The 13808-nt window shown below is 31.6% G+C and overlaps 1 protein-coding gene and 1 long non-coding RNA gene across 3 annotated transcripts; one reads left to right on the top strand and one right to left on the bottom strand.

The window, feature by feature from the left end:
• The first annotated feature begins 33 nt into the window (after positions 1–33).
• LOC110797024 (uncharacterized) lies at positions 34–13773 on the top strand. Of its 2 annotated transcripts, XR_008920611.1 has the most exons (11): positions 34–321; positions 416–505; positions 1150–1239; positions 8071–8223; positions 8312–8488; positions 8741–9053; positions 9467–10228; positions 10317–10577; positions 11013–13030; positions 13365–13542; positions 13627–13773. XR_008920611.1 is itself a non-coding variant. In XM_056828038.1 (9 exons), exons 1-9 carry the CDS (start codon positions 266–268, stop codon positions 11307–11309), a joined length of 2199 nt encoding a protein of 732 aa, XP_056684016.1. In that variant the 5' UTR covers positions 34–265; the 3' UTR covers positions 11310–13122. The 2 variants fall into 2 exon arrangements, 1 of the variants encoding a protein (XP_056684016.1); XM_056828038.1 differs by lacking the exons at positions 13365–13542; positions 13627–13773 and having other exon boundaries at positions 11013–13122.
• LOC130460663 (uncharacterized) lies at positions 4323–7016 on the bottom strand. The gene is made up of 4 exons (XR_008920612.1): positions 6707–7016; positions 6539–6618; positions 6338–6437; positions 4323–4768 (listed from the first exon to the last, which is right to left on the bottom strand). It is a non-coding gene; the product is annotated as an uncharacterized lncRNA (long non-coding RNA).
• Positions 13774–13808: the final 35 nt, after the last annotated feature.

Raw genomic sequence — 13808 nt, 5'->3', positions numbered from 1 at the left:
AAAAGGAAACATAAACTCTCTTTCTCTCTCATTTGGCCCATTAACTTCCTCTCTCACCACCTTCTCTCTCCTCAACCTCCCACTCACTCACTGTAATAGCCGAAAATCGTTGGAATTTTTCGCTATTTAAACAATTTCCTGCCGAATTCTTGCAAAAACAACACTTCATTATCATACTTCAAAGTTCAACCAGGCTTAATCAAGAAGTTTTGCTCAAAAAATCGTGAAAAAAAATCCCTAGAAGTGCGAATTCTACTAAACTTCGATGGATAGAGGTGACGAAGAACCGATTGCTTCTGAAAAAATCTGCGAAAACACAAGGTTAGTGATAATTTAACCAATTCAAACAGTTTAAATATTTTTTGTCAATTTCAATTAATTTTTTTAATTTTTTGTGTAATTTTGAAATATTTAGCAAAATCGAGCACATGCAAAGTGATGAAGTTGATAATCCAGATGATTCTAGTCTAAATTCTACTTCTACAGAAGAAAATAATACAAATACGTAAGAATTTCTACATTATTTAGAGTTTCCAATAATGAATTCGAGTTACATTGATGTTCTAAGCATATTCTAATGTTAAAATGATGTTCTAAGGCAAGTTCTATAGTTAATAATCATGATTTAATGTTTTAATGATAGTGCTGATGTTAGAAATAGGATGTTCTAAAGATTTTCCCATGTTCTAAAAATTTTAAGCATGTCCTAATGTTATTAAGACATGTTCTAATGATTTTAAGCATGTTCTTAGGTTTTTAAGCATGTTCTAATGATTTTAAGCATGTTCTAATGATTTTAAGCATGTTCTTAGGTTTTTAAGCATGTTCTAATGATTTTAAGCATGTTCTAATGTTATTAAGACATGTTCTAATGATTTTAAGCATGTTCTTAGGTTTTTAAGCATGTTCTAATGTTATTAAGACATGTTATAATGATTTTAAGCATGTGCTTAGGTTCTTAAGCATGTTCTAATGTTATTAAGACATGTTCTAATGATTTTAAGCATCTTCTTAGATTTTTAAGCATGTTCTAATGTTATTAAGACACATATAACTGTTTTTGTGCATGATATAAGTTTTTAAAGAAGATGTTCTATGTATTAGAGCATATGTTCTAATATTTTTGAGCATATGTTCTAATGTTTTCAGCAAGGAGGATCACATCCAAACTGAAAAGGATGATAATCCAGTTGTTTCAGAACTTAATACTGCTGCTACAGAAGAAAATAGTACAAAAACGTAAGAATTTTCGAATTATATGCAATTTAAAATAATAAATTCGAGCTAAATTGATGTTCTAAACATGCTCTAATGTTAAATTAATGTTCTAAGCATGTTTTAGAGTTAATAAGACATGTTTTATTGTTTAGGTGGATGATCAAATGATAAAATGTTATAAAGTTTTGGCCATGTTTGAAAGTTTTTAAGCATGTCTTTAAGAACAATCCCACTTGTATGGACCCGGTCCACGCTATAATTAGCGTGGACCAGGGTATTTTTGTAAATTAACTATATCTTCATAATATAGTCATTTCGATAAGAATAACTATTTTATACAAAGAGTAACTGTATGTTCTGTAAAGTAACTATATCTTCATAATAGTAACTATGAAAAAATAATAATATAGTCATTTCGATAAGAATAACTATTTTATCTAAAGAGTAACTAAATCATATAGAAAAATAATTTTAACTGTAGAACAATTATATTACTACGAAGTATATTTTAAAATAAACAATATAATATAGATGCTTTAGAGGTCATATATTAACTTTTTCGATTATAGTTACTATTATTTCATATATTTACTGAAATAAAAAAGACTAACTATATCAAAAGTAAGAGTAATTATAACTCTTGAACAATAATTAAGAAAACATTAACTACATGATTAGTTGTTTTTAGCTACGACATTCTAATTATTTACATCTATTCAATAAGACACATTAAACTCAAATGTTTTTGAACTAAAAAGTACTAATCGCCACGTCCACGTCCCTTCTTTACACCAACACGTCCTCTCCTTCGACGTCCGCGTCCTCTCTTTTCTCTACCACGTCCTTGATTTTCATTGTTGTCAAAATTTTCTTCTTCTTCTTCTTCTCCTGCTTTTGTTTTCCTTGCAGAAGTTATTTTTCGCACGACTTCAATTCTAGATGAATCATCTTTGTATTTCTGAATTAATAATATATAAACTAAGTTAATAATTTAACATTTAAGTGTGAAAAAATAACATAGTAACTGTGTAAAACATATAGTTTCTATTATGCATCATACAGTAACTCTTATAATTAATGATGGTAAGATATTCGTAGAATTGCAGATATAGTTATTGTTATAGTCATATAGTTACTGTCACAATAATATAGTCACTCTTATTACTAATAACATAGAGACAAAAAAAACATAAAAAGAACAAAATGATAATATAGTAACTATTAAAAACATATATAGTTACTATTATACATGATATAGTATATATTTTAATATTAATGATAGTCATATATTAGCAGAGTTGCATATATAGTTATTGTTATGATCATATAGTTAACGTGATCATAACATAGTAACTCTTATTAATAATAACATAGAGGACAACAAAGAACATAAAAAGAACATTATAATATACATAATAATTATATCAAACATATAGTTACTATTATACAAGATATAATTAATACCTATAAATATTATCCATGGTCATGTAGTCACATAGTTGCAGACATAGTTGGTGTGATAATAATATAGTAACTCTATCACTAAAAATATAGAATAACATCAAAAACATGCACAGAACATAATAAATTAAAATAGTAACTATTTCAAACATATAGTAACTATATAAAACATACAAATACTATTGAAAAAAATAAATATATGGTAACAAATCATGAAAAAAATAAACATAGTACCTAATTCAAAAATATAGTAACTATATAAAACATATAGTAACTATATGAAACATGCATATAGGAACTATTATTATAATATAGTAACTATTGTACACATATAGTAACCATTATAATCATATAGCCACTATCTAAGAAACGAACAAAAACATACTCTAAATAACATAGTACATAATATAATCGTATAGTAACTATTATTTATCAAAAAGTCACTATAAACTGTTAACATAATAACTATCTTAAACACATAGTTACTGTTTTAAACTTATAATAACTTTCTAAAAAATACAGTAACTATTTTAAACACATAGTTACTGTTTTAAAGTTATAGTAACTTTTTAAAAAATATAGTTACTAGCTCTAAAAACTACTACTAACATAAACACAACGAACATTCCAGTGACTATTAAAAACACTATTTTGCAACATAAATCAAAGGTAACTATATCATTTATTAACTAACTATTAACTATGTGAAACACTAACCTTAATTTCAACAAAACAACAATCATTTAAAATCACTCAACAAAATAATAACCATTGTACACATATAGTAACTATTGTACACATATAGTAACTATTGTACACATATAGTAACCATTAAAATAATTAGTAACTATTGTACGCATATAGTAACCATTAAAATTACATAGTGCCTCTTTAAACCACATAGTTACTGTATTACTCATACAGTTACTATTTAAAACCGTGAAGTCACTAATCGAATTCGCAAAGTGAAAACGATATTTCGGAAAAACACAAACACTAATTTCTCCAAAACAACAATTTTTTTCAATTTTAAATAAAAATAGACTTAAAATTCTTTAAAAAACAACAAACCGAAATGTGATCTCTAAAAATTCTTGCGAAGATTTGTAGATCTCTAAAAATTCTTGCGAAGATTTGTAGACGAGCGCAAATTCTCCGATTCAATTTCGGCAACGACGAACCTCCTTCTTGATCTACTACTTCCTCCAATTTTTCCTCATCTAATAGATCCAATTGTAAGAATTGTAAGATAATTACGAAGAAAATCGAACAAAACCTAGAAATTTGGGCTAAATTTTGAATAGCATAGAGAGAAAATGAAGAGAGAGAAATGAAAGAGAAATGAACAGAATGCAGATCTGAAATTTAATAAAATAAAAAAAGTTTAAAACGTATATAAAGTGGGCTAGACACAAATCACATTTAAACTCTACAAAACACATAGTAACACTTTAAAACACATAGTTACTATAATATGCATATAGTTACTATTTAAAATCACAAAATAACTGTCACATGACAGTTACATATTTTCCCATACAAATTACTCCGTTGCCCTGGTCCACGCTAAGTTAGCGTGGACCAGGTTTATATTAGTGTAAATACTTTAAGAATGTTCTAATGCTAATAAGACATATTCTAATGTTATTAAGACATGTTTTACTGTTTTTGACCATGATGTAATGTTTTTTGCCATGTTCTAATGGTTTACAATACGATACAAATATATTCTAATAATCTACTGTAACACCCCGACAATTCTCTCTTTTCTAAAACAACATTTTAATATAAAACGTAGAGAATTATCAAGGCATTATCGCCCGTGTGAAAACGTAACGGCTTATTCAGAATTTTGCAGCGGAAAACATAAAACTAACTTTAGGTTTATAAATAATCGATTACAGGTTTACTCCCAAAAATCATCCAACGAAAATAAGGAAATATAAATAGTACGACAAGTTTAAAGTCCCAATTAACAAACCCAAGTTAACTTAGCAAACCAAAACTAAATACAAGCTCTCTATTCCCGATCCCAATGATGCAACATCTTCAAACCTGCAGATGGACAATGCTTATTGATCCTTAGAGACTGCTCACCAAAGATTGGGTCATCACAGGATCAATAAGGCATAGCCATGATCAACATGCACAAGCAAAAGCACGTAATCAGCAAAGCTGAGTACTACATACTAAATCAATAATAATCCTAACATGATTCTATTAAACGATCAATCATAACATGATACTAATGAACATAAATAAGGGCAGACAAAGCATGATAATCTGACGACCATACTTAACTAGACTAGGCTAGACTGGACTAGACTTTTATAGCAATAATATTATTTTAATTGAAATAGGCAATGGACCGAGTTTTCTAGCTAGGCGAGGTACGGGCGCGACTCCGTAACCTCAGTGACCTGCGATATCGAGGAACATTTGACTGAAAATAGGACGCGGTGATCAATCCGGTCCGAATGAAAGGCCATGGGCTACCACCATGAACCCCAACTCCTGTTTGTCCGTCACTTTAGACGTGCACAGTCTAAAGCTATTGCTACTCAGTTTCACTTTACATGATTTACAAATTGACACCCTGTTATGACTCAACAATCACATAAGGCATGCAACTCACATTTATTTATAACTGTTTTTATCTTGGAATTGAGTAAGTGATCACAAAGGCATCAAACAAGACTCATTCCAATTAACTCCAATCTTTTCTTTAATACTGATCAACCCCTGAATATGGGTATAAGGTTTCAACTTACTAAATAAGGTCCTCCGCCCTCATAAAGTAGTGAAAAGCTAAAAAGGGAACAATAATTAACTGATCTGAATTAAATACTAAATAATCTAGTGTTCCCAATCAAACATGTTTGCATCAATCTTCCATACTAACATGTTATAATTCTCAAAATGCAATAAAGGTTTAATATGTTCATCCAACAGTATCAAACACGAAATTTCAACCTGACTAAGTTCATCAACAACATTAACATAACCAAGTTCATCAATAATTCAACATGGTTTCAACAATTAGCACACATTCCAAGCACACAGGTATGTACGTGCCTTGTGTAAACAAACTGATAGGCCACTTTAACACTTTCAAAAGTCGCCTAAAGAGAATTCTCCGCCTAAAACAACCAACAAGTATTCCCAATCAACTTCTAATCATTCACAACTATACTAACACATTCTAACTACATCCTAAACATATTTAGAACTTTTCTCCAATAACAAAACTTGAATATTTGATTTCCTAGCATAACAATTATTGAATTAAAGATTGAAATTCGTTGAAAACTCTTTGCAAATATCATACTTAAATTTTCAGCAATATAAATTCGTTTACAAACTTCCCAAAACCAACTTATCATGCTTAGAACATAAAAATAATAGTTTCAATAATTCATACTCATTCTACCATGATTTAAAACCATTAAAACATTAAAATTCATGCCTTAAATAATTCAAATTCTTGTTTCAATCGAATTATGTAATCTGAAATTTGATAATTTAATTATGCAAACAAGTAAGTCTTAAATTCGTAATTAAATCATAAAATCATAAACTTAACTCAAGAAAAATATAAATTGAATTAATAAAACGTAATTAAATAATTAAATTAGCTTAGGGTTTAAAAGGAATTAACCAAAAGAAGAGGAAGAGTGGGCGGCCGACGGTCCGGGGCACAGCGGCGCGGCAGCGGCTGGGTTGATGGTTGTCGTCGACGTGGCTGGGTCGTGCGATGGCTGTGCAACAGCAGGAACACAATTGAGGAGAGCAAGAAATACAGCCGAGAAAGGAGAACGAAAAATAGCAAGAAAACGAAATAGGAAAGGGAGAGGACTACCCTGCAAGTAGGCGGTCCAGCAATGGTAAGGTTCGCGGCGGCTGCTGGTGGCGAGGAAAACTCGCGGTGGTTGTGTGTGGCTGAACGAACAACAATGATTAAGGGGAAGGAACAAAACTGAAACCAAAGGAGAAGGACGAAAGAGAAAAGGGAAGGTGAAGGAGTTACCGGCGGTACAGGCGGACGACGGAGGGGAAACGCCGGCGGTGGCGGCGGCGGCGAGGACGGCAGCAAGGCTTGAGGGTTTGATGGTTCACGTGGTTGCTGTAGGAGAGAAGGAGGGTTTTGTTTCTTTTTGTTTTTACGTGAAAGTGAAGGAGAGTGGAGGTATGGGTAATTTTGTTTGGGTTTCTTTATTGGGCTTTGCAAACTTGGGCTAGGATCGGAATGGATGTTGTTTGAATCCAAAAATAGTTAGGATTGATTATCCAAATTCAATCGAACGCGTTTTCGTAATTCGAATTCGTTTCAACGTAAAATTCTAAAATTACTTTTAATTTCATAAATCGTTAAAATATTTAAAACGTAAATAAAATAATTATACGTTAATTATATATATTTATTACTAAAATTCATAAATTCTATTTAAATATAAATAATATACGTTAAAATATATTAATAAAATTTATAAATTTACGGGGGATTACATCTACTGTATGTTCTAAATATTGTTTTTTTTTTTTTTTTGATAAGGAAAAAAAACCAGGTTAACCCCTTTGAAAGGGAAAACCTAACTCATCCTTTCGGATGATGAGGATGTTCTAAATATTGTTATAAACATGTTTTAATATTATAATACATGTTCTAATGTTATACATGAAATATTCCAATGTTATGATGCATGTTCTAAAATATAAATATGCATAATATAAGTAGTATATTAATATGTTCTAAAATTGAAAACAAAGAAAAAACAGAGAAGAATGGTGCCGAAACAAAAAAAAAAAAACACAATCACATTTGGTAGTCCAACTGTGGACGAGGAAATTTGGAAAAAGAATTGTTTTGGAATGTGAAATTATAAATCTATCCTATGTTCTGATTGCATATGTCTATATTTTAATTACCTGTTTGTGTGTCCTAATTAAGTCTGCAATATGTTGTAAAATTTATTAGGAATGAAGCTGAAAAGTTGAACAAATCGAAAGAGATTAAAAGTCCTGAAAAGCTAGAAGAGAACCCAAATGAGCCTGAAAAGATCGATGTGCCCTAGACCACATCAACAAAAAAAGAAAATGTTAAAATCGAGCCAGAGAAAACAGAGGAAAACAAAGAAGAGAAGAAATATGATAGATCCTCCATGTTGCCACCTATTACAACTCATTTAAAAGAAGCATCATCTTCCAGAACAAAAATAATAATTTAAGAAAACTCAGATGAGTTAGAAATTGCAATACAAATGGTCATTGCTGCATCGTTGAAAAATCCTGATTCAAAATAAGTCAATGATCCAAAAACTTTACCTCTTATTTTAATTTTAAATATTTTTATGATCTAAAACTCTAATTATATATCTAATAAATATGTGTTAGGGATGGATCCAAGAAAAAAAATGAGGATGAAAAATCACATGCAAATAACCAGAAAGAAGTAATTGTGACAACTGATAATGAAGAAACTGATGATGATGATGATGAGAAAAGGAATGAAGACAATGAGAGAGAAAATCCGAGATCATCTACTGGGTATGTTATGAAATATATATGAAACATTATATTTTAGTTAATTGCTTAAATTATAATAAATGAATAACTTCTTTTCATTTTTTAACAGGTGGGAGAATGTAAAGAAATCAACCCTTTGTCCAGGGGAGAAAAAAGGTTATGTGGCAGAGGAAGATGATGAGGATGAGAACAATGTCAGTGATGAAGATGAGAACACTGACGGAGAAGGGGATGAGAAGACTGGCGGTGATGAGGATGAATCTGAAAAGCCGGAGTCACCTACTCGGTATGTTCGACCAAAATTACACTTTCTGTTGTAATAGATAACTTATTGTTCTAATGTTATAAATGAAATTTCTTTTTAAGCATTATAAATCATATTTTGAATGTTCTACTGTTTTTGAAATTTTCTAAAAGTTAATTTTCATGATACAATTATGTGAATGTGATGTTCTAATGTGATTTAATCTAATGTTCTAATGGGATAATGATAGGTTCTCATGTATATTTTACTTCATTAATTTTTACTGTTTAACAGACAGAAGGTTGATGAACAAATTGAAATCATTAACAAAGATGAGTTTTATGCCTCTGCACCGAAAAGAATGATAAGAAAATTTGTGGCGGCAAAGACAAGATTGCAACCACTTTGGGGAGTGAAATTGATGACGACAGATGCAGTAAAAGATCCAGTAGAAGAGGAACCCGGAGAAACAGATGATGATACATTGCTAAGTCAATTCAAGGTTTCAAGAACACAACCACCAAAGAAAAGAACAAAGAAGGAAAAGGAAGCAAACAGGGAAGAGGAAGAAAAGCCATTGAACAAGAGAAAAAGAGAGCAATTCCAGGTAAATTTTAAACTATTGAACTATTTGAGAATCATGATAATAAACTAGAACCCAGAAAAAAATGGTTGAGGAAAGGGAAAAAACAATTTAAAACATATTAAAAGTAATTAGAACACAAGACTCATTAGTTAGAACACGTGTAAACTGAATAAGACCATATTAAAAATAATAAGAGCACGAGACTGAATAATTAGAACATGTGTCAACTGAATTAGAACATATGAGAAAATTATTTAGAACATGATTTAAGAATTTAAAAACACAATAAGACCTTATGTTCTAATATATAAATTAACTTAATTAAGTTATTTAATATTATGTTCTTATAATATGTATTGCGTTTGTATGTTCTAAAATATACAATGGTATGTTCCATTGTTCCTCATCTTATGTTCTATATATTTTAACTACAGATTGTGACAACAAGAGACAAAGGCAAGGGCAAACTAAGGAAAATTGAAGAGGATGATGATGACTGTCTGGAGTTGTTAGAGATAGATGAGGATGCAATGCCTATTGTTCCAAAGAAAAAGAAGGCAAAAGTGGTTTTATATCAGAAAGTTCCACCAACCCAATTGATCGAGCTGATCAAGATACTTCCAGAGACGCACAAGGCTGCTATCAGGAAAATTGGATTTGGTGGATTTCTGAGCCTAAGTATGGCAAACCATAATTCTGCGCTGGCAGAATACCTGGTTACGAGCTGCAATGTCGACAAAGAGTCGATAATTCTGCCACAAAGTGGAGAAATTTTTATAAAACCAGAAGATATTCATTTGGTGTATGGGGTGCCATTAGGAGGCGAGGAAATTCAAGAGCCAGAAAATGAGGACATCGATGATAACTATGTGGAGTTCTTGAGAACATGGAGGACAAGATTTAAGCTCAAGAAGGGAAGCCCAACAAACTTGCCACTAATCGCTAGAATCAAGGACCTTGCAAAACAGCCTGTATGCGATGAGTTCATTTGGAACTTTGTCATTGCTGCTGTAAACTCCTGCATGAGATCAACCACCAACCCACAACTATACATCAAGTTCATGTACAGCTGTATGAATGTAAACACGATTGCTAATCTGGATTGGAGCGCGTTCGTGTACAAACATTGGAAAAAATCTGTGACCGAATGGAAGGCAGGAGTTTCTTTTTATACTGGACCACTACCATTTCTGTTGGTAAGCTTTACTTTTCTTTTTGATATTGTTGTTTAAAAAGTTAAATAGTATTCTATCTAACTAGTACATATAAACATAATCTGAACAGATAGTATACTTTGATCGCTTACAAAGAGTAGGGCAGCAAGTTCCAAGAGAAGTCCCGCTACTGTCAGTGTGGAATAGAGAAAGAATGATAGAAAGAATCATCATCGAAAAGGCAAGAGGATTTGGACAAGGTGTTGTTCTGGAACGCATGGGAGGTGAAGCTGTTGTTCTGAGAAATGTTGTGCCAAATGTTCAAGTTCCACCAACAAGAGAGGCACCAAATATGGAAGGCACTTCTTCAAATTCAAAAACTGAAATGATGGTAAGAACATGCTAATATTTAATTGGAACACATACAATATAGTTTTGAACATATATGTTAAGATATACATGAAATTATACAATAGAGTTTTAGAACATGAGAAGGAAACATTGGAACATAAATGAGTAGTGTTTAGAACATGTTAAGAAAAAAAAAAATTATATAGAACATGTTAGTGAAGGTTTGAAACACATACAATATATGATTATAACATATTAAACTACTGGTTTAATTTTATACTTTTTCCTATTCATTATAATTATGTTTTATTTCTAATGTTTCTAAACTTTCAGATTAATGTTCTAATTATATATACTTATGTTCTAAGTTTGATTATGTTTGAATTGGACTGGAAATTATATGTTCTAATTTAAAAAATGTGATGTTCTTAAATTAAATACTATATTAATTAATATATTGTTCATATAATTGTAGGACTTTTTGGAGAAATTTGGTACATTGGCAAAGACGCTTGCTTCCAATGTTAGTGAGATGTACATCATGTTAGACCAAGCACATGGAATGTTTAACGAGGAAGAAATGATAGAGAAAATGCAAAGCCTAGTTGAAAACATTTGGATTAAGTACACCTCTAAGAAACAAAATCAGAGCCAAAACCAACCTGAAGAAGACAAGAAAAACAAGACCCCAACAATTCTAAGCCAGGATCAACATTTGCTTAACGAGCCTGCATTTATTGAGGAGTTGGATAACTTAATGGAAAATGCATGAAATATATACTATGAGAAAAGAGCTAACCAAGAGAAAATACCAACCAGTCCTAGAGAAGCAGAGGTACGAGAGATATTAGAGAATGCAAAAGATTTTATTACTCCAAAGTTGGACATACCAACTCCAGGGTTCAGAACAAGAAGCTCAACTCCTGAAATTCCTCATGAGCCAGAAGTGAAGAGCCCTGTCACTGAAATCCCATTACCCAAAACTCCTGCAGTCACTAAGCCAGCAACTGGAGAATTCACAAGGTCCAACTTACTAAGGGCCTGTTTGGCCAAGCTTCTGAAAATCAACTTCTGTTTCTTAGAAGTAGTTTTATAGAAACTGTTTCTAGAGCAACACTTCTTAGAAACACATCTGTTTGGCCGAAAAATTTAGAAACACTTTCAAGAAGTAGAAATAGTTTTATGTTGTTTGGCCTATTTTATATTTATAAAATTTATTTTATCCATTATTAACAATAAAGTAAACCATGTTAAAATATTTGTAAGGAACAAAACACGACCCTAAGTAAGATTATAATTAACAAAACAAAAAAAATTAAGTTAACAAAAAGTTAGAAAATAAATAAATAATCGATAACAAAAAAATTATTAGAATAATGACACTTGTTCTTTAATCACTTTCTTCCACAACATTCCACAGATTACCAAGTATCAACTCCCCCAATTCCCTAAACAACCGATCAACATGCAAAACCATCAATAAATTTCCCAATTCTTACATCAAACACTAATCCATATCCTTGAAAACAGTATTGGGGACGGAAAATTGTCAATTCATCTTAATAAAACAACCAATTCACAGCAAAATTAGCCCCATAACATCAACTTTCTCTCTCCTCCTCCATTAATCCCCTTCTCAATGCTCTACTTTTTAATTGGGTCAATCTCACTCGTATTTTTTGGTTGGAAAATAATTATATGAAGTTAAAGCTCAACCCTTTAATGGAGGGAGAGGGATAATTGTGGAAAGATATGGGTTTTGTTTTCATTTAAGCCAAGCAAGTGAATGTGGTGACAAACAATTTTGTTTTGAAAGTGATGAAACCCAAAGGGAAAATACGGTGTTCTGGGAATGAATTTGATGGTGAAAAGTGGGGGTTTGGTTCTTGTTATGACAAATACAGAGGGAGTTGACAATAGCAATAGAGGAGATGAGAGAGAAAGGGGTTGAATATGGAACAACATAGGTGAAAACAAGAAGCATTAATGAATTAGATGGGACATGGAGTCATTTTCTACATATAGCAGGGGTATCATTGTCCAAGTCAAATATTCATTAAATGGGAAAAGAGCTCCCCGAGAAACAGTTTGAAGAAGCTTCATTTTGGAGCTTCTATTTCTCAGGCCTTAAGAAACGCTTTTGGGCTTCTACAAACCAGCTTCTCATTCTTCAAAAAACTCATGTTTGGCCTAGTTTCTGATTCTCACCTCCAGAAGCTGTTGTAGAAGCTTGGCCAAACGGCCTCTAACTCCCTCGCAAATCATTCCAGAGCAAACACTTGCACATCCCAAGCCTCACATTGTTGATTCGGCTACTTCCCAACAGGGGGGGAGTGAATCAGCTTCTGGAAGTCTGATGAAAATGGCAGATGCAGCAGCTCTGGAAAGCAAGAAAGATAAATCTGAACATACTGCACCTCCAGAACAGAACGAAGAGGGTAAAGTGGCTGGAGCAGGGGATGGAAAACAGAAGAGCAAGGAAGAGAACATGGGGTAAAGTATTAGTCTTACTGAGTTTTGGTTGGGATTTTTTGGGAAAAAAATTATGTATTTGAAACAATATATTTATAAAAATATTTGTATGACTTTTTGGTTTAACACAAGTTTTAAAATTGTAAATCAGTATAAATATTTTGTTTTGGAACATGATACAAAATGTTTGGAACATGTTCTAACAAACATAGCTTGCTCTGTTTCATAAAAATGTCTCTTTATAATAAATGACTACTATTGTGTTAAAAAAGCACACCGAAAATATCGGAGACACCAAATATCGGAGACATTAAATCTATGTATTCTAATTATTGACAACAACTATCATATATAGGGAAAGCATGTATGATGACAAGCTAACAACGAAAAACAGAGAGGATATACAAAGTCTTGTGTGTGAGACATACGTGCTAAACAACATTATTGATGCTTATTCAAACGTTCTGAACACCGAAAACAGAAGAAGGAATGTAGAGAAAACAAATAGATTCTTTTTCTCCACACAAATTTACGTAAGTGTATTTCTTTTACATTTAATTAATGTCGTAATTATACCTTTTCACCAATGTAATCTAACATTAAACTTCATTTTTCAGCTTATCTTGTGCTCGAACAAATATTTCAAAGCAAATAATAGCCAAGACGAGAGGATGCAATTTCTATTTACAAGGATGAAGTAAGAAATGAGTCGTGCTGGAGTAGTAAGCTTCAAATATACCCAACTGGTAAGATATGTAAACTTATAATTGTTGAAAATTCTTTAAAACATGATTAAGTC

This window comes from Spinacia oleracea, chromosome 5 (assembly GCF_020520425.1).
Source record: "Spinacia oleracea cultivar Varoflay chromosome 5, BTI_SOV_V1, whole genome shotgun sequence".
NCBI lineage: Eukaryota > Viridiplantae > Streptophyta > Magnoliopsida > Caryophyllales > Amaranthaceae > Spinacia > Spinacia oleracea.
Note: the sequence above shows the minus strand (reverse complement) of the source record. Positions and strands in the feature narration are given on the sequence as shown.

Bases quoted from the DNA above. Each gene is read 5' to 3' on its own strand.
- LOC110797024 (XM_056828038.1), top strand. From the start codon at position 266: ATGGATAGAGGTGACGAAGAACCGATTGCTTCTGAAAAAATCTGCGAA. The intron at 1,240-8,070 runs GTAAGAATTTTC...AATATGTGTTAG, and splicing joins GAAGAAAATAGTACAAAAAC to GGATGGATCCAAGAAAAAAA. The intron at 10,229-10,316 runs GTAAGCTTTACT...TAATCTGAACAG, and splicing joins GACCACTACCATTTCTGTTG to ATAGTATACTTTGATCGCTT.